General features: G+C 35.7%; 1 protein-coding gene across 1 annotated transcript in view; it reads right to left on the bottom strand.

The window, feature by feature from the left end:
* The window catches only part of VAV3 (vav guanine nucleotide exchange factor 3), a 168,790-nt gene that overhangs the window by 34,974 nt on the left and 112,455 nt on the right, over positions 1 to 21,361 (bottom strand). Inside the window, exon 21 of the mRNA XM_014943349.1 lies at positions 19,856 to 19,901. Coding sequence (XP_014798835.1) covers positions 19,856 to 19,901 — 46 coding nt within the window. The remainder of the gene's footprint in view (positions 1 to 19,855; positions 19,902 to 21,361) is intronic.

Below are 21,361 nucleotides of genomic sequence, written 5' to 3'. Positions count from 1 at the left end.
GGAAATAATTTCCCTTGTGCTAATGTGTGATAATTATTAAAGCATACATTAGATTTAACTTAGATTCAGAAAAGTACTTTGTACCTCAAAGTACAACAGCCAAAGGTAAATTGACTTTCCAACAACATGAGTGTCTAAGTTACAGAGAATACATTCATTTCAATATCAGCAATACCAGACATGCATAGACAGCCAGTATTAATCAGGGACATAAAAGCAGCGAATGTGCAACTACTGTGTTTCATGTTTTATAAGTGTTATATGAAAGTATCATCAAAAGGACCTGTCCCTGCTACGTGATTTTAAAGATTTTTTTTAAAAAACAGTCTTTCCAGGAACAAAAGACTTAATTAAATTTTTTAATTGATTAGTCAGAAAAAAGCACTATTCTGGAACAGATTTTTCCATGGGCAAGTGTTCTTCTCACAGAACATCCCTTATATCAGCATTAAGCATGGAAGAAATAAAAGGGGTACAGAAAAATTAATAAATTGAGGTCAGGTCAAAGAGCTCCAAACAGAACATACAACTTTCATTTCACCATATAATTACAGATTTCATAACAGTAGCTCAGAAACAGTTTAGCCGATTAACACTAAAATGGTGTAGATTTAATTGGACAGAATCTGGTCAGCCTCAAGTCCCACCCATTGTTATCACAGGAAACAGCTCATACAATCTTTCAGCTGTTTAGGAAGTTCATTCTAAAACTAATTTGCTTGTTCCTACTGTTCAGTCTAGAACTTAATTCTCAGAGCTTTTAGAATCTTCTACATTTCAGTGTAAATTACTCACAGCAACTTACATCCATCTAGAGGCACCAGTCTGAATAGTTCTTTTCCTTGTCTGTGTTTATTTTCATAATGTAGTTATAGAGAGCAATCATAGCCCTTTTAACCTTCATTTTGCTAGGCTAAACAAGCCAAGTTCTCTCATAATGTATCAATTCCTCTGAGGCAGTACACCAACTGCTTTACTGAAGTTCAGGCAGATAAGATCTAGAATATTGTCCTTGTCTATCTTGACATTTCGTTCTTAATTGGCACACGGATTCATCACAAATATACTCATTAAGAATCGTGAGTACTTTCTGTAATATAATAATACAGACAAGAAAAAACGGTATGTTACAGAAACCTGAAATGTTTTAAGTAGTAAGTATGGATTATTTATGATAGAAACAGTATAGAAACATTATGCATTAATGACTAAAATGTGAACTATGATAAGCATTAGAGACACTGCCATTGTGATGTACACAGCTGCAGTACTGAGAGTATCTGACAAGTACAGAAAACTTCTGGAAATATATCTGGCACAAAAAAGTTATTCACTAATATCTTTAAAAGCAGATAAAATTCCAACACAAAGGGAAAGGTCAGGATATCAGTCACGTATTACTATAAATAATGTTAAAAATCCCATTGGCTTCCATGAGGTCAGATTTCCACATGACTGAAAGCTTTTGTCAGGAAAGTTCCTAATTTAAAGATGCAAAACCAGCCTGGAAGCTTCCAACCTTGAAATCAAAAAGCAAACTAGTCCAGTTATCCCACCAATAAATAGCTGCAATTTTCTTCACTTGAAAACCAGGAAAACCCTCATATTCCTAGAAAAGTCTTCATAGCCCAGCACTAAATCACAGACATAAAATTTAGATCATCATTCTGTGTTATCTCATGAGAAAAGCAGAAAGCATGCTAGAGTCAGGATTTACAAAGTACCAATTTGGCTACATTAAAGAAAAGTAAAACACTTCATAAATCATACCACACATTTGAGTTTTTAATCTCATAAGTCAAGGAAGGAGGTTACATTTCAGAATTAACATAGTACATAATAAGTTATAATACCCATTATATACGAAATTCTGAGAATGTATAAACTACGTGTATTTCTTACCGTAGCTCTACAATTATGAACAGCACAGAATGACACACAGAGTTTCATGCAGAGATTCAAAAATGTTATTTTTTGCTAACAACAGGCATAATGCATGCCCTACGGTGACCTGTATCTGTCAAAATTGACTCTAGCATCTGTTATTTCCAAGCAACGCAGAACATGGTTTACGCTATGGACAGGGATCGTTTTAACATACAGAATAATGATATAGAATACAGTAGACCACAGTTCAAAGATGAATTTGTGAATATACTGTATACTATTAGCACAAAGATGTAAACCAGCTTTGTCTGTATTAAACATTTATTCCTAGTTAATACAAGCCTTTTTTTATAAATACAAGACTTTTTTTTTCCCCAAGGGAAAATATAGTCACCAAATATTTATAACCTGATCTGAAAACCACTAATGTAATAGAAGAAAGCCTCCTGACTTCATGAGGCTTTGAATCTGAAACAGAATTTTAGACTGACAACGCCGTGTTTCCAGATCCTCAGCCAAATGACATCTGCCTTTCCTACAGGAAATGATGTAAAGCCTCATTAATTCTGTCCCTCATTCACCAGGAGTGGTTTGGGTGTCACTCTGAACTTGCTTTAAACAATGTTGGTTTGCATTTTTGCAGCTACAAAAATTGGGAATGCAGTTCTGCTAAGCAACAGACTGACATTTAGCAATTGATAAGCCTTCCATAGCAAAGACCAGAAGAAATAATCCATCTCAAATCTCAGTACAAGTGCATCTCCAGCCATCTTCACCCTCCAACCGGGAAATAAGGGCCAAGTAACCCACAGCAGTATCTCATTGTCTCATTGGATTAAATGTCTGAACATTGACCCACAGTGTCATGAATCATTTTAACAGCACAAACTACAGACGCACAGGCAAGGGAGACCTTGTGTTTAAATAAAATTGAAGAAATCAAAAATTTTTATTTACACCATGCTAAGTGAAGTTATATTGTGAAGGTTTCAGATCAATGAGCATAACTGCAGATAATAAAGTAACAAGGAGTTATGATAAAAAAGAAAGAGGAAAACAGATGAGTTGATAAGGAGAGCAGCATGAAGAGGAGGTGGACAGTTATACCTGCAATCTGAGAGTCCATGACACAAGAAACATCAGCCTTGCCACCTTCTTTGGCAACATCTTGGTCCAATACTAATATTATTAAAAGCTAGTTAAAGGGAAGCTCTATTCTGAGCTTGGACTATATGAAAACAAAGTCCCTTGGCATTCTCTGTATGTTCTTCAAATCATATCTGTTTAAAATCCTGTTCCTTATGATTTTGTTGCAGAATTAACAGTAAACTGGATTCTCATCTCTTGCATTTATTAAGAGAGCTGCTTCTTAATTCCTAATCAGTGTCATCTATCTCCACAACCAGCAGAAGTCGATAGCTTTGTACAGTTCCTGCCAAAGGCACAACTTGTCTAGAAGGACTTCTCAGCTAGTGAGGAGACACAAGAAAAGCAACACTACATAATCACTTGTGAAAACCACTTAATGTTGCATTTCTGGGGCTGTCTATTAGTGGCATGAAAGAACATAGTTGGGTTTTTTCGTTTTTACTTTTAGACTGAGTACTTATGACACAAATTGTAGAACTCAGGTACATGGAACATGCCAGCACAATCTTTTAAGTGCACTCTTCAGTGTAGCAATGATTTAAATAATTACTATTGGACAAAATTAATACAATGAATAACTACATAGACATACCTCAATGAAGATATTTAAATTGAACTTTTAATTCTCCCAGTCTTAAGTCATTATTTTTTATGGCATCATAAATAAAAGTTCTAATTTTAGATACTGCTTGTAAGCCTTACATTCAAGCAAGATGACTGAAATGTTGACAGTGCCTACGAATTATCTCTGAATATTTCACTTGTCTTCTCTTTAGCTGTTTTTTTCTGAGTACTCTTCAATATAGTTTAATATTTTTCATATAACTAACCACAACCCCTGAGTTTGCTGCTTGACTCAATTTTAAATCAAAAAACTTCAGAAGGCTGACTATTAAAACATTTAAGAATTACCAAGAGCCTTACTCAACTAACTGTTTAAGCTTCTGCTTATAGAAGTAAGTATAGTAACCCTCACAGAAGAAGCTGGGCTTTCTTCCATAAATGGAGAACTCACAAGCACTGGGGGGTGCGTGTGCAAAATTCTTCACTATTTGACAATTCAGATGACAAATTTGTAGTGGACTCCAAACAACATCTCAAAACGCAACTGATAAATATTCATATTTCTTTTCCATTTCCACAGAAACAGGAGATTTTAAGACTGTCACCCTACAGGGCAGCTAATGAAGAAATATTTTTTTTTTTTTAGTCCTAGCTCTGCTTTCTGTGACTATTCTCTCTTAACTGTTCCTACCACAGCACCTCCTTAAAAATCTTGAAGCAGCGTTCAGGGTTCCCTCCAGTCCTTTACTAACTGTCGAATTTTCTATAATTATTCAACGACTCAATTTTTCCACCATTTCTCTTTAATGTTACATATATAAACTGTATTCTTGGCAGAGACCTCTGCAAAAATGGTCAACCATCAACCAGAACGAAGATGTGTGGGAGGAAAAAAATCTGTCTGCTAACAGTCTGATCAACAACTTATCAGAAACAGAAAACACCACAACTCAGGAAGTCCTTTTCCTTCTTCGGGTTTTATAGACCTAATCATTAGCAAAAAGCCCCCTGATAAATAGCTGAATCTCCATTTTCCAGATAAGATCCACACAAAACTTGGAACTACATTGCGGATCATAGCAGGAGTTCATTACAGGAAAATAAACAAGTCTAGCTATGTTATTCAATTAACATGTTTACATTTTTGAAATTGTGTGATTTCTGAAATATTTCTACACGGATTTCTTTTTTTTACAATACAGTAGTTTCTTTTGCTTAAAGAACAATGCATAGGTAAAGAGACATCTCCCCATGCTCTGAACAAAACTATTTGACTTCGCTCAACATTTGAAGATAACTCACTCCCTCTCTATGCTGTGACAATGTGAGTAACATTAGTAAAATTAGCAACATGACAAAATGACGCTGAGATGGACAGTCCCCTCTCAGTAGCAGCTTTAAGTTTTCAGGTTTTCCAAGTCAAAGGCCAAATAATGCTTAACTTAGGGCTCCTATAAATATAGCTAGCATTTATTTTGGTTAGAAATAAGCAATTTAGTTAAGAAAATTCAGAATCCAAACTGAAGTTTCAGAATAGGATTTTTTATTTAGAAAAATAACTCCAACAGAAGGCATTTTCTTACTTAACTCCTAAGCAGGGACATTTGGCACATCATGACATTCATTTTAAGGAATCTGGAAACTTGCCTCTGTGCAAGAAAAAACAGGCACTGCAGAAATGCTTCTGAACAGCCACATTTTTAAAATTAAGAAAAGAAAGCCAGAGAGCTGCCTTTTAGAAAAGGAATGAACCTATCATTATTTAGATGACCAATGATCATTTGTGTCTCGTGCCCTTAAGAGTTGTTCGGCTCACAACTCTCACAGTTTCACTCCTCAGGTTTAAATTCCTTTTTTGTTTCTCAAAACAGAACAGAAGGAAAAGAAACTGTGAAGATCTTGGGAAGTCAAGGGACAAAATCTTACAACCGAGCAAAAGCGATCTGAAAATTAGTTAAGTACACTGCAGAAAGATCTACCGACATACAAATGCTAACCCATTCCTGTTTACACAACATTTTTAGAAGCTGTCCTAGGCATCATTCAATTAAAATACATATATTTGGTTTCATACATCCATATGTAACTGCAGCAATAAAGGAACCCAAAGCATCAAGTACTAGAAAGACCAAGAAGCACCACTAGCTCCAGCTGCATTTGACACATTTTTTTACAATTTATCTTTTTTTTTAAACTTGACACAGAGACTTTAGCACATGAATTTAGAAAACCTGGGCATGCCCTAGTGTGCAATTCCAACATGATGTCCTCTTATTTATACTCAAAACCATTTAAAACTTTGACATCTGCAGTTTGTCCTCTCAAAAAAAGAGGGCTGCACTGAAAGAAAATCGAAGAGAGCTAGGAAAGTCACTGACTTTCTAATGGTCGTAGCCATATACAGTTTGTGATTAATTTAGAGTAAAAAATACTTTTTCTTTTGCTGACAGACCTTGGTTTCCCTTTCATAGCATGTCTTCCTCCAAATAAGTGAAGTAAGGACATTTTGTACAAGGTTTAACTTCAAATGCTTATTCAGGCAACTAGTCCTTACTTGCATTGATATAGGCAGCTATCTTTGTGAGAGTAATGGATTTTGGAATTGTCTAGATTGAGAATAATCTCAGCACTTTGAACAAACATTAGAAATGGCTGAGTGCTAAATGTCTGACTATTTGAATAAACAATAATCAGGTTTAAAAAACACAGTTTTCGTTTGTTTTGACAAAGTAATGAAACCTCAGCATTTTAATGCAGTCAAGTAGGTGAACTGAGGATACAAATTTTAAAAATAATGTTGCCTCAAAACTAAGAAGCTTCATTATTTTTCTTAAAATTGAGCAAACAGAGTTTTGGCATACGAATTAAAAAGTGTGGTACACAAGGTGCTGCTTTTTATAAAAGCATAAGGTATGAAAATTAACCAGTGTTAATTATCACATCGTTTAATGTGGTGCCATAGACAGGCATGGCATTCTAAAATGTGTATTTGTTCAAACAAGAACCTGCCCTGAGGAGCTAACAACTTACATTGGGCAGATACAAAGGTGTGATTGGGTGAGCTACAAAGATGTAACCAGACAGTAGTAGATTATGTGCAGCAAAAAGCTCTGAAAAACAGAGAGAAATTTTGGAAGATAAAAATCCATTATTCCACAGAAGTAGTTACTTTGAGCTATAGTTTTAATGCTACCTTCTGCCTGCCCTGGGATGATTCTGCATCAAGCAGTAAGAGGAAAAAGGCTTGAGATCAAAAGACCCTCTTCGGAAACTAAATGTAATACTGTGAGATGTCATGTTGTACAGGATCTGTGCATTTTTTTATTGTTCAGCATTCACAGACTGAATAATTTTGAAAAGAACTTCATAAATTAAGTATAAACAAACAAACTTTGTCCTTTATAAAAAATAAACATACTACAGTTAAGAATATGATAGTTAAATCTCACCTTCAGTGTCCCTGAAAGCATGGAGACAGTCCTACCTTTCAACAAATCTATTCAGCACAAATGTAATTAGTCACCCTGCTGACTAAATGACACTCTTCAGTGTGTAGATATTGTACACTAAAATAATTATCATGGACAGCAAGAAGGTAACCGTGGACAATATAACCCGTGAAAATGCACACCTACACCACTTAGAATCTTTCACAGGTCCCAAACAAAATTTTTCAAAATGCATTGCTAACAACATGCTTTATTCATCGAGGACTGCAAAAATAAAAATTAAATTGTCATTCATACAATTTTTTTTATTATTCAATATTGATTCATAGCACCTGCATCTAAGATAAAAGACCTTACTCTCCACTTCTGCTATTTAAAAGAAATAAATTATCTGGCAGGAGAGGAATTTTAAATTACTACATAACATGAAGGGGAAGTGGCTGATACCTGACAAAGCGGGCAGGTTCCAGCAAATGACAGAATAATCTTGCCTGCACGCACTCTCTTCATAATGCTACATAATCTTTCAGTTTTTTAAGTTAAACACTCTCGTGATCTTCCTCTTCGACTAGTTTTTCTTTTCCATGGCCTCTACACTGATTATGGCAGATACCTCTTTGAGTTCTTGACTGACAGTTCTTCACCTACACACAAATAAGTTTCAGGCCGATAAAGACCTCCTTTGCCTGGAAGCATCTGTACATGAATGTTGCCAAGAATTATGTCAGTATATTAAGGAATGAAAAGACTGTTGCTTTGGCTGAAACAAACCTGCTTTCAAAAAGCATGCCTACTGATTTCTGGTTCATATAGATCACAGCGAATAACTTATTTTCTTTGGGAAAAGAGAATAAAAGTTGCCTTCATAACAAATTATTTGTGTCATAGAAGTAAAAAAGGATGAGCATGTATTTCACTGTTATTGCAATGTAATTAAAATTGTTTATCCCTAAATAATATATACTTGTGATTTTCTTTTATTTGCATACTTTGCACTATTGAAGCACTGCCAATCTGAAAATAACTTCCAGGAAATCCAAAAGGCATATTATTTTGTGATATCCATTGCCTCATTAAGTCAACACACCTATACACAGACATTCAGACCATGTTTAAAGTATCCACGAAGTATAAAAACATATGTGTCTTACATATTTGATCTCACTGCCTTCATTTCTTTTCTAGCAAGATTGACATATCAAAAATTATATATTACTCTGACACATTAAAGTTTCTGCAAATTCCCTCCTTTTTTATCAAAGAAAAATATTTTAAAATTTTAGTGCAAATTTTAAAAATTGTTCAAAAAATTAAATAGCTTCATTTTCTATGTTTACATATAAATAAGTCCTTCACTTGAAGATAGATCACAAGATGAATAAATGACAAGCATTAAAAGGGTGCTGTTTTAAAGATAAAAGTTAAAACATACAATAAAATCATCCACAATCACTTGATCCTTGTTGCAAAATCAAGAGGTTATCGGTAAATTATCATAGGTAATAAAGATGGGAATCAAGTCCAGGCCCCTGTCAAGATGTCAGTCCTGCCACAATAATCAGGCTTCATCTTAAAATCTGTTTCTTTCCCTCCCCCCAAGAAAACCCTCATATATTCATGTTCCCAATACTAAAGGTTCTCCTTCTATTTTGTGTTTCCAGTACGAATGTGAATTATATACCTCAGCAAACAGTGGTTAATTTGTTAAGACAAACTATACCTGAAAGCAATAAAGGATATGGGTTAATGTTCCATCTAACCCGAGATGAGTGTATTCTATCACAGCCCTGCTACCTGAGCAGCCTCAGGACTGAGCTGGTTCTGCAACCCAATCAAAAAGAAAACCACTTATTTCCCCATCACCATCACCACCGCCTCCCATGACCAGTTTTCCATTTTCTCATTGAAGTCACTTAGTCCTGTGACCAGATGATCATTAAATTCAAAAGAAAGGGAAGTAAGGGAACACCTGGGTGGGAAAAAGTACCACATCTTGTGGCAACAGCCTGTAGTTACATCAAAGACTCACCAGAGATTAAACTGACACCAGCAGAACACCCGGAGTTTGTTCTTTCTCCCAAAAATACTGCCCTGACAAAGAATACCCTTTAAGCACCTAAATCTCAGCATCAGCTCTTTGAGCTTAGTTGATCATTTGATGTTTCTCAAATGCCTGAGCCATGTGCAGAGCAATGTACAATTATAGGATTTAAATCAATTCCACCAGCAATGGAAAAATAACAAAACCAGCACACAATGCACAAGAACAGTCAGAGATTTAAGTCTCCATCATTAAGTCTCATACTTTTTTCCTTTTGGACCCTTCTCCTTATTTATCCTCTCTTCTCCCCACAATCAAGCAATAAAGGGTGAGGGGGAAAACTAAAGGACAACCTGTAGGGTCTTACAGGGGGAAAAAAAAAAAAAAAAACAAACCACACACAAAACCAAACAAAACCCCTCCACATTTAAATTACAGAAGATGTAGTGCATTAAGTTGATTCCACTGTAATAAAATGATCACTGCTAGTTGTAAAATGACTGCTACTGCAACGGGTGAGATGTTATTATGGAAGGAAAGCTGTGATCCATACATGCAGCTTTTGTTGTATCATATTTCATGTGATTTGTTGCTGTCAAACCCCCAATTAAGGAAAAAAAATCCAAGCAGAATAAATGTGCTGGTTTATCATCTGAACTAGTAGTGCCTCGCAGTCTTCTCCCCACATCTCCTATTCCAAATGGGCTGGTTGAAGAATAACCTCTAATGTTACTAAAACTGAGGCACATTTTCAAGGTATCAGATAATAAAGTTGCTGTTTAATTCCCTATTACACATTAAAGCTTAAGAAATGAAAAAGAAAGTTATTAAAAGAGTGAGCATGTCTTCTATTTATTTGCAGGTCAGCAAGAGCAGCAATGAGGGCTGAACCCAAGTGCTTTCTCTGAATCCCTTCTAAAGGTACCTTACTTTTTTTTCTGATAAAGCGTATCAAATGGTTAAAACAACAGGGTTAAATGAATTGATTCTACTGAAAAATCAATCAGACAATTTTTATACTGTAACTACTTGGAAAGACTAAATACTAATTGAAAAGTATTTCTTAAAACAGCCTCAGTACCATAGAAATAGGAGGCTAAGAGTGAAAGCAATGTTTTGAAGCAACTCAGTTGAAAGCAGTAAATGTCCCAACATGGATATCTGATGTTTGTGTGAGACAGATCGGTAAAGCCTACTATAAAAACAGAGTTTGCAAATACATGGATAAATATAAAGACTAAAAATACTTTTTCAAGGAAAACTGGGGACATTGTTTAGAGATCTTGCAAGCAGACAATGGACATAAGGATCAAAATTATGTGTTAATACGGACTAGCAAAATAATTTTAACAGGACTCACTAGGAGGCTCTCTTCCAGTTTTCACAATATGAGAAGCAAAGTTCCCCCACAATAAATAAGCTCCAAAAGGACGGGAAGTAAAAGGTTAAAACAGGATTTTTAATTTTTTTTTTCCAAGAGAACACGGTTTCCAAAAGGGTCACCCAAAGGAATCCATGCTTGGACTTAGCTTGTTCAAAAAATTAACAAGCAGTGTTGAAATTAGAGTAAAAGTGGATTAAGTCTTGTAGAAATTGTAAAATTGTTTCTTTAAAAAGAACACTACCTGCAAAGAACTGAAGGAAGATTTCATGAACTGAAGTGCTTCTACAATAGGATTACAAATCACAGAATAACTCTGGCTGGAGGAACCTTTGGAGGTCATTTGGTTATAACTTCATGTAAAATATAACTTAACAAATCCAAAGTAACGTGTGGGTTGAATATTCATACATGATTATGGAGTCTAGAACAGCTACAATCATATAGACAACTGATCTCAGAGTAATTGCTAAGCACTCTTTAAAATCAGTTCTTTAAGATCATAATCTCATTCTGCTATGCACCAATGCTAAGAAATTTCTTGGAGCAGGCCATAGAACTAGAAAGAGCGACCGTCCTTTGAACTAAAATTATGCAGATAAGCAGACAGGGTGGACAGATGTACAGAAAAGCTTCTGTATCAGAAGAATTAAGCAGATAATAGCTCTTGAGGCTAGAAGAGAGATGACTGGAGGGGATATTCACACAACTAATTATGAAAGCAACAGTTAAAGGATGCTGTGAAGACTGAGATTTTAGACTGGCTCAAAAAGTGGTAAAGAAAATATGTGGAAGAAAAATTAAGATCTAAGAAACAACACCACAAAGTATTGGGGGAAGTACCACAACATCTCACTCGATATTCTATCCTTAAGCATCCATTTAATTGGCTACTGTTGAAGAAGGGATCCTGGGCTAGATTGGCCTGCAGCCTAACTCAGCCTCATTGTTCTCTTCTCAGGGAAGCTCAAAGAGGTGAGCAGATTAAAAACTCTCCTGAAAAGCAACATCAGATTCTCAGGCTCTTGCCTCTGGCCCTTTCTACCAAGCTGTAAGACCTTCCTCAGGCAGAAGGCAGAGGCAGCTCTGGGAGCTTCTCTTCTGTGAATTTTCAGCAGTCTTTTTTCTCCCATGGGACGGCTACACTCGGTTTTACAACGTTTCCCAAATTCTTTGTGTGAGAATTACTTTGAAGTAGTGATCAAATACTGATTTAGTTAAATGAGTGAGCCACAAAAAAAGAAACCATATGCTTTAGAATACTGTTAAAATTCAGTAACTTTTGACTCTTTTTAATCATTCATTGCCTTATTATCTTTGTTTTGCCTTCTGAGAATGACAGTACCCTGAAGATTAAAATCAGATATGAAAATAGATAAGTAAATGCAATACTCCTTTTGAAGATGAATAAGAGATTTTTAAGTCTCAATCAACTTTAGCAAAATACTATGCAATTCCCTTCTACTTGCCATGGTAACTAAAGGCAACTTTGAGCTGTATGATTTCTGCACGTGACTTTTTTTTTTAAATAGTGCTATAGTTAGTGCTGTACTAATTTTTTTGGAGTGTAAAATACTAAATTTTTTTTTTTATTTATTGTATGCCCATTTTTTCCACTTTCACCTTAACCTTTTCCTTTTTTCTGCCTGCCAACTCCCCCGTAGTTATTTGTAAACAGTGATGTTTTGCTTAGAATAGTCCATGTTGACAGTGGTTTTATACAGAAAAAGATAAAGGTACTGTAGGATTTTTAACACATCTCACCTTAAAAATTTTTCTAATACATGATGAGCATGTATTAAACACTGTTCTTTCTCTAAGAGAAAAATAAAAATGTTAGTTGCTCAAGATATAGAGACAGTCCCAAAAACGCATCCAGTAAGACAAAAGAGCCTAAATTACTCAACTGCAAACTAATCTTGCAATCCAACCAGACAAGGATGAAAGAGTTTGACAAAATAAATATATTTCACCCTTTGGCATCTGGGTCTTCTGATGTTTAATTAAAAGAAAAGGCTAAAGGCTACGTTCTTCTCTGAATGTCAGCTCACTGCTGAGATGCCAAAGGGACAGGCACCTTTCAAAATACCTCTCCCCAACAAGAATGTAAAAATAATTTTAATTTAAAATATAACAACCCAAATAAAAATCATTAACCTGCATTTGAAATGCTTCATTGGAAGACAAAACTCTGCTTTGCCTTCCAGAAATGCATTAGTGGAAAATTTCTTTGTGTAAAATAGTAGACATGTTCTTTCTTGTATCACAACAAAGATGAATTCATTATTTCAGGAAGCAACAATAGCTCAGAACACAGCATTAATGCTGTAGTTAAAAATAAGCAAAGAGCCTAAATGTAATACGTACTTTTAATAAATATGTGACATCAATTTAATCTGATGTCACAAATTAGGTCACACAGTTTAGTGTATCTCTGAATTCACTGTTGCTGAGGTCTACCTGGAGGAAGCTGTTCCTTTAACTGCTCCTAAGAACTCGGTGACCACAAAGAAATTCACTGACTCTGGTCTCAAATCCTAACACTGTCACAGCCACGTGATGTAAAACAAGTCCTTGAAGGACTCCAGAACATTCAGAATTATACAGTACATCAGCAAGCAGTATTGCCTCTACCCTGCTTCCTTCTGCAGCAAGCATGCCCCTAGCTGCCTGGTTAAACCTGTTCTTACCTGCCTGGTTCACACTGAATCCTAGAGACAAGCGCTGTAACTTCATATGCACCTTGAACAAAGTGTTTAGATACTGTGTAGGGAAGGAAAAACGATCCATAACCCAATAACACACACACCCCAGAAATTAAGCATGTATGTCATATGTATAATCAAAGCTCATTTTCAGTCCTGTAGCTTACTACATTACCATGTAGAGAAGTGTTTAGCTACTTAGCAAATTTAATCCACAAATGTTACAAAATTATCTCCAGGGAAAACATGCAAAACCATATATACTTCATTATGATAGTTAGTTATTAGACACACTTTACTTCCAAGAGAAGTAGATGTTTGAGTTCCTTCAAGTCTAATCATTTCTCTCTCTCTTTTTTTTTTTATAAAAAGCCATATAGGCTGCATTTTTTAAGCCATGGGCTGCATTTTGATCTCTGATAGGAAACTGCAAAATGAAATCAAAACGACATAAACAAGCCGGTCATTCTGGTTAGTCTGCATGCAGCAAGTCTCCAAGTCTCCTCATCAGTTATAGGATGCAATGGATGTTTTACTACTATGAACCTTATCAAGTTATCCCATACCAGTAAGCAGTGGGAAAGACCTCAAACTTGTCAAACAACAAACTCTTTGCAAGAGGAAGTTTTGTGAAACATTTCTCTTTCCTCCATTATTCCTTAAGGGATTCCCCAATTTAAATTACAGTCAGCTGTTCCTTCATGTACACATTCATTTTGACCAGCCATTAAAAACCACGGTTATGTTCAATGTAAACAGAATCTAAAGCTGAAAAGAATTTCTTATATATATTCTAGCACTTTAGTCCATGCTGTCACATTAGTTCCCCCAGAAGCTTTTAACCCAGAAATAAATAATCCTGTGGGACTCTGAGCAAGGTCCTGAGGGAAGATGCAGAAATAAATGGCCTGTAATGGTATGGTCTACTCAGTCTGAAAGGAAAGACAGGAGCTATTAAAAGGGGATTGCTATTCACTCCTACATTTTACTGACAGGAAAAATAATTAACACTACTGGATGTCTCAGAAAAACACCTGTCAATGTATTTCTTGATTCTGTACACAGAAACTCCTTTACTAAAGGAAAAAATGCTACTTTGATCTAATCCATCTTGATGAAGATAGTCAAAACAAGGAGATACTACTAGGGACGTCAGTCAGCTCCTCACTTCTCAGGAGAAAACTAAATAGGTTATCTTTTCTTATCCAAGAATATAGGCATTTTCTATAGTGGAATGAACGAGGAAAAAAAAAACTCCTGATCAGGACTATCAAGGACTTGCCTGGATAGTTCATAAGATGAAAAAATTAGAGACGTTTCAAATTATCACTTAAAGAGAGTAGCATTACGTGTAACAGCTACGTTTGGCAAAGAATTATCTGTAGGTTGGGGTATCCCAGCATTTGAATTTGAGCCGGATTTTGCTTTTGACTGGGCATATGATTGGAGTGGCAGTGAAATAGGAATCAGAGTTAGACTTGCACATCACAGAGTACACTATGTCAGAATTCATTGAAGTATCTCACAGTAATATACCTCGCTCTTAACTGAAAAGGAAATATTAACTGCTAATATTATGCTATCCCTTAATTTTTACTGTGAAGACAAGATGCAATCATTACCACAATACACAAGCAACTGAATATTTGTTCACTACTTAGTAATCAAACACATATAACAATGACACAACCTAGTTAAAAGACTCCAGTATCCAATTTCAACAAAATATGAAGCACACAGTAGCTCATTTCCCACTATGTCTAATTAAAGAAATACATCTCCAACGCTGTACTTCTCCCTGTACATTTTTAAAACATGTACACTTCAGGCTATAAACCCAGTTATTCTCTTCAGATCCTTTTCTTTATAATCTGTGTGAAATCGATATTACAGGATTGTTTCACAAAGCAAGTATGGACCAGGCACCAGTCAGAAATACAAATATCTCTTCTTAAAATTAATGTTTGAACTTTGACTTCCAGACTGAAAAATAGCTTTGCCCAAGTTACTGCCTTGCATACATTAACTGTTAATATTGTGTCCCCCTCCAAAAAAAAACCAGTCAGTATTTTACTTTCTTTGAAGGGAAAGACCTGTTGGTTCTGTCTCTCAGTTCAGAACTAATGTTTTCTAAAATTTAATCCATGCTTATAAAGAAATCAACTGTTTAAGAAGTCAGAACATGCTCAGAGACCATCATTCACAGATCAGATTTTGAGTTCAATCTGCACTGAATCTTTAATATAAGGCTTCTAGTGTTCTATTTTTACCAAGTTTATCCTTCTGATATGAAACATACTTTCACACTTTGAGAGATTAAAGTTCCAATGTTTATATTAGCAGAAGTGTTTAGGGTAAAACTTGCTTTAAAAACATCAAGCTGTGAATCTATCGCATTTAGACTCTTTATACTGTTAAAAAAATAAAAAGATAGCAAACATACACTGTATTATTCCAAAGGTGAGAAATAGAAGGAAAATCATTTTTACTCTTATTAGAATACATACAAAATTATTTCTATTAAAAATACTGATCAGATTATATCATCCTTCTCAAGAAAACATACAAAGCCTTAAATTTTGTTTATGAATATACATATGAATGGTCCATTTGCCATTTAAGTCAGTAGTGCATATCACATGCTAAAAATTTAACGTTTGCATAAAAGTTTGCATGACATTCCTTACAGAAGGAAAAAACGTTATATAATTACTATTTCTAGGCAAAAACTGACATGAATCTAATCACTTCTCTAATACATTTAAACAGAATCATGTTATTCTCCAGTAAAATGCAAACTGACCAAGTTTTTCCAAGCTTTTTGGGTGCAGATGCATTTACAGCTTCATTCTCTCAATAGCTTCTATTATCTGCTGATTAACCCAAAGAAAGGTTATCTAAAACCTGTCTCCCCTAAAACTTCATTCAGGAGACTATCTGCAAATAGACCACAGGCTAAAGTCATAGTCCACAGCTTAAAGAAAAGACGAAGTCATATTTTGTTTTGTTTTCCAATTTGTTCTTCACTTGTACAGTTTCTGCACACTTTTTTTTTCTCATTACTATTTCCCAGGAATTTCTCTGTCTCATCATCCATTAATCTTTTCTCCCTCTTCAGCACAAAGCATATCTTGAAAAGAAAACCGTCACTGTCAAAACTTTTAACCAAATTTCAAAAGAAAAACAAAGATAACAGACACGAACAACTTATTGCTTTTAGGGTACTTCAGTTAGATAGCTTTACCAGCAGAGGACAAGATATTTTAATCCACTATCCTCACACTTCTAGAATCATAGAATTGTTTGGGTTGGAAGGGACTTTAACGATCATCTATTTCCAACCCTCTGCCATGGGCAGGGACACCTCCTGCTAGACCAGGTTCTCAAAGTCCCATCAAGCCTGGTCTTGAGCACTTCCAGGGATGGGGCATCCACAACTTCTCCGGGCAACCTGTTCCAATGCCTCACCACCCTCACAGTAAAGAATTTCTTCCTAGTATCTAACTTAAATCTACCCTCTTTCCATTTAAAAGCGCTACCTCTTGTCCTGTTGCTACCATTTCTGATAAAGAGTCCTTCCCCGTCTTTCCCATAAGGTGCCCTTTGGGTACTTAAAGGCTGCAATAAGGTCTCCCCAGAGCCTTCTCTTCTGCAGGCTGAACAACTCCAACTCTCTCAGCTTGTTCTCATAGGAGAGGTGCTCCTCTTTCTGCCCCTCCTCTGGACACGCTCAAACAGGTCCGTGTCCTTCTTATGGTGGGGGCTACAGATCTGGATGCAGTACTCCAGGTGGGGTCTCACCAGAGCTGAGTAGAGGGGCAGAATCACTTCCCTGGACCTGCTGGCCACGCTTCTTTTGATGCAACCCATGATGTGGTTGGCATCCTGGGCTGCCAGCACACATTACTGGCTCATATTAAGCTTCTTGTCAATCAACACCCCAAGTCCATCTCAGGGCTGCTCTCAAAAAATAACCTTTTAATTTATTATTCTTTTTCCTGTGTTCTGCCCCAACAGTGTCACCAGCCTCCAAGGAACACCAAATCAGGGCAGGCAAAAAACACTTTATTGAAAGATGGCAACTTCTCTCTCTCTACTCACAGTAGTTCTCATCAAACCTAAATTATTTTTCATTCAGGGCTAAAGTTGTGTCAGTAAAAGTTGAATTTGGCTCTAACAAGCATAAAAAGAGAAGCACAATGTATCCACTTGGCTATGCTATGCCTCCTGCATTCATTATTCTTTACTAAAACATCCAGACACAACAAAAAGAGACAAGACAGAACATGATGTTGAAAAGTTTGTGCTAAAATACTTGCAGCACAAAATAAATTATTTACTGCTGATATCAAACTCCATCAATATTTAGACACTGCAGGTGCCTGTTACTGATTGACAGAAAATGCCTGCTTACTTAAACTAGTACCCATGCTTCAGCACCATAACATGCAACGCAGGTATCGGCAGTGTGTTAAACCTCAAAGATAAACCAGTCTCAGCAGCAAACTTAAAAAAAAAAAGCCACCACATTAAGATCTATATGTTATCTCTGACTTTGACTACCTTTCTCATGAAAAAGAGCACCACGTTTCTAGGGTTTCCAGAGATTCATACACCAGTGTTCTTGAAAAGCTCTTAGGATCAATGTAGTAATGTATGCCTAAAATAACTGATCTCTTAAAAGTGCTGCTGTCCGGATAGCACCTTCTGTCTCTCAAGGCAATGTGCAATCTGACGAGCAATATTACTTAGAATATCCAAAGAGATGCCAAGAGTTTACCAAAGACATTCATGTCTTCAAAGTTGTCTCTGCCACTTTACAGCAGGACTCAGAATGCGTACACTAACAAAATGCAAATAAAAAAGCTCACTTCATTTGAAAACTAACAAAGTATACACGCAAAGCACTTTTTTATGATTATTTATTAAAAAAAAATTGTCAGAAGCAATTCTGCAATACAGTCTTCTGCAAAAATATCTCTAATAAAGGGACCTAAACATAATGCAAACATTCTGCATTTCTAGTGGCTTTCAAAAATATAACGGAGACCAAGAACTTCACTCAATAAGAATACACAACAATTCAAAGAACTGTTCTGTCTAGGTAAATGGAGGGTGGGGGGCATGCAGAACCATATTTTAGGCATTGGTTTCATACAGCTTTTAAACCTGTATTTCAATGACTCAGTGATTTGAATGGTACTTAATCTCAATAAAAACTAAATTTAAAGTATTCTTGTATACAAAAGTCATGTAAATAATTCTATCAGACTTCAACAGCAAGTAAAACCACCAGTACACTCAAAAGGTTCTCAAAGCTAAACTATTTCACCTTTTAGGAGTCCACATGAGACAGCTATGCTTAAAGATTGGAACCTATAAGAACTGTTCTGCAAGTGCACCTTACACTTCACTTCAACACATACCTACATAACACTGAACAGGAAGAACTCAGTCCCAACTTGGAAGAAGTATTCTCACCTTCTTCTGCACTATTTAAGCAATATTCTTGATGTTTCCCTGTCTTGACTGTATTAATTTCCAGAGTCACGGGGTGTTCATTTTATTCTTTTTTCTTTAATGACTTCAGTCAACAACACACAGAACAATTTAGGAGTATCATGAAGCAATTTTTTTTGCTAGAGGGAACAAAGTGACGATACGTGTTCCAAAACATGTCAAAGGTACGTGAGTAAGAAAGGTGTGGCCTGCTTCAGCTAGTTATAACATTTAGACTTTCAGAGCCAAGGCAGCTGCAAAGCTAGTGGCACAACCAGCATTCCTGCTTTTTGAAAAGCGCTTAGCTCTGCCAGGCTGTTATGTGGTGTATGGAGTTTCCATCCTGTTAATGTTTGACTCAACTATTCTCAGGTATCCACATCTAGAAATATTTAATAATCTACAGCTTAGTTATATTCCAAATAATATCTGCATAACAAATCTCCAGTAATTAAACTATACAAGAAACATAAAGGACAGAAATGCAATTACTGTAAAAAAATGACACTAAAAATATCACACAATTACACTGAAAACCATTGAGAATTTTATACAGACACATAATGGTTCTCCAGAGGAAATATTCACCCACTTGAGTACACAGTCTACAAGCAAGGATTTAATTTTCTTAAGGGCTGCTGCTGCCATGATTCCCCAAAAGCATCTACTATAAACTAACAGGAAGAATAAAATCACTTTGAAATACTACATAAAACCGCAATTGGTTTATGACTTTCAGAAGAGCATCTCATATTCAGTATAGATAAGCACCAAGCACCACTACAGTTAAGAAGAGAGTTGAGCATACCCACAACTTTGCAGATCAGAACCTAAGCTTTATAAGCAACTGTTTGCTTTTCATCATTAAGTTATTTCTTTTAAAACTACAGAGTACAGTAGGGTGGGTCATGTTAACCAAAAGCCTGGAGGCATTTTATTGTTCAGGCAGAACTGAAGCAGTGCTTAAAAAAAAAAAACACAAGGAAAAAAAATTAGAGTTCAATCAGCTGACCTTATCTTTGACATCACAAACAGAGCAATCGCTTTAGACCTTCATGACTTTAGCAATACAGAAAGTTCTCAACATTGCAATAGCATTCATAATGCAACTTGATAAAGCAAGCTACAGCTTTCTCACTCTCTATATTTAATGTTTAACTACTAAATAGTTATGACAAACCTGGATCCACGTGTCTAGAATTTCTTCTAATTCCATTCGTTCGTTTCTGCATAGCAAAAAAAAAAACAAATCAAGGATATGAATAAACAAGTTTTCATGTAGGCACACTGCACTCCTTTCATTCCCACAATCTACTATGCAAAGCTGTTTTTTTTAAATTATTTCTCCCAACCACCACCACAATTATCTTTATCTTGTAGAAAGATCATACTTTGAAAAATACTCTTAGTAAGTAGATAACTTTTTCACATGTCCCATTTTTCTCAACACTAGGCTCAAAAGATTCCTAGTCCATAGAAGGTTTATTCATACATCAACAACTTTTGATACCCAGAACAGATTTATTTTTAATTATATATTAATAGGATAGTGGAAAAATGTGCATTTTGGCATTATCTGTCCCAGACAATGCCCACAAACACAAAAGTATCAAGCTGCTTGCACTGCTTCAATAATGTAGAAACTTTCACTATTCCTACCTTGCACTTAAGGTAGATAACGTTTCCTATGCAATTCTTAATTTCCTTATTTTATGGGCAAGTACTTGAATATATTGAGTAACTCGCCCCCTCTTTCTTTTAAATGTGGATGAACGAGAGCTGTGTGAAATCAGAAATTCTCTGACCTCTGACACAACTGAAACTGGTTTTTTAATGTATTTTATATTCCAAGACACTTAATACGGATCCCTGAAAAATTTAATGTGAAATAACGCGTATATGCGAACTACTGACCTGCTTTTGCAAACTTGTTTTAACTGGTAGCTTGCATGAATGCTCATGCATTTATTTATTTTTTAATCAAACCAAGAAGAGAAAAGCATGTTGCATAACAAAGGGAACAATTAGGTTGCTCCTATTTACTTGCCGTTGATATAAGCTGATGCAGGACACACACCGAGGCAAGCCAGAAAGAAGTACCCTGAGGCACAACCAAATTACTAAACCCTCTAGCAAGCTGGCAAAATTAAAAGCTTGGTTTAAAACCAGCTTTCAAACTCTTGAGTCTTCGGACATTCTCTCTCTCTGTACCCCACAATTCTAATTAAAGAAAGGATGCAAGTTTTGTTTCATCTGACGTGGAAAGAAGAGAAATTTAAAACTGCTGCTACACTGAAGGTAATATTACTGAATAAAAACAACAGGGTTGATTATATCCTAATTATTTTTTTAAATGGAGATTAATTTTTAAATGTAGTGCTGATAAGAATTTATGCTTAGTGGTAAGTAACCACAGATTTGCACAAGAGAAGGAAAAGGGCAAGAGTGGGAAAAGCAAGCACAAAGGAAGAAATAATTCTTGAGCTGCATGAAAACATGCACAATACTACTAAATATATTGCAGCACCAGTAGATTTCATTACATTAGTGGCATGAAATCTAAATCAATGTTTTCCACAAAGACAGGTCCTTGTCTATGCTCAAGTTTCCTTCTGCACAGAGAGAAATAAAGCAAGCCCTTAAACAAGAGTCTTGGTAAAAATGAAAGCAATCCTGATACTTTTAA

The sequence above is a fragment of the Calidris pugnax genome, unplaced genomic scaffold, assembly GCF_001431845.1.
Source record: "Calidris pugnax isolate Ruff unplaced genomic scaffold, ASM143184v1 scaffold63, whole genome shotgun sequence".
Lineage (NCBI taxonomy): Eukaryota > Metazoa > Chordata > Aves > Charadriiformes > Scolopacidae > Calidris > Calidris pugnax.
This window is presented reverse-complemented; position numbering and strand designations above follow the sequence as displayed.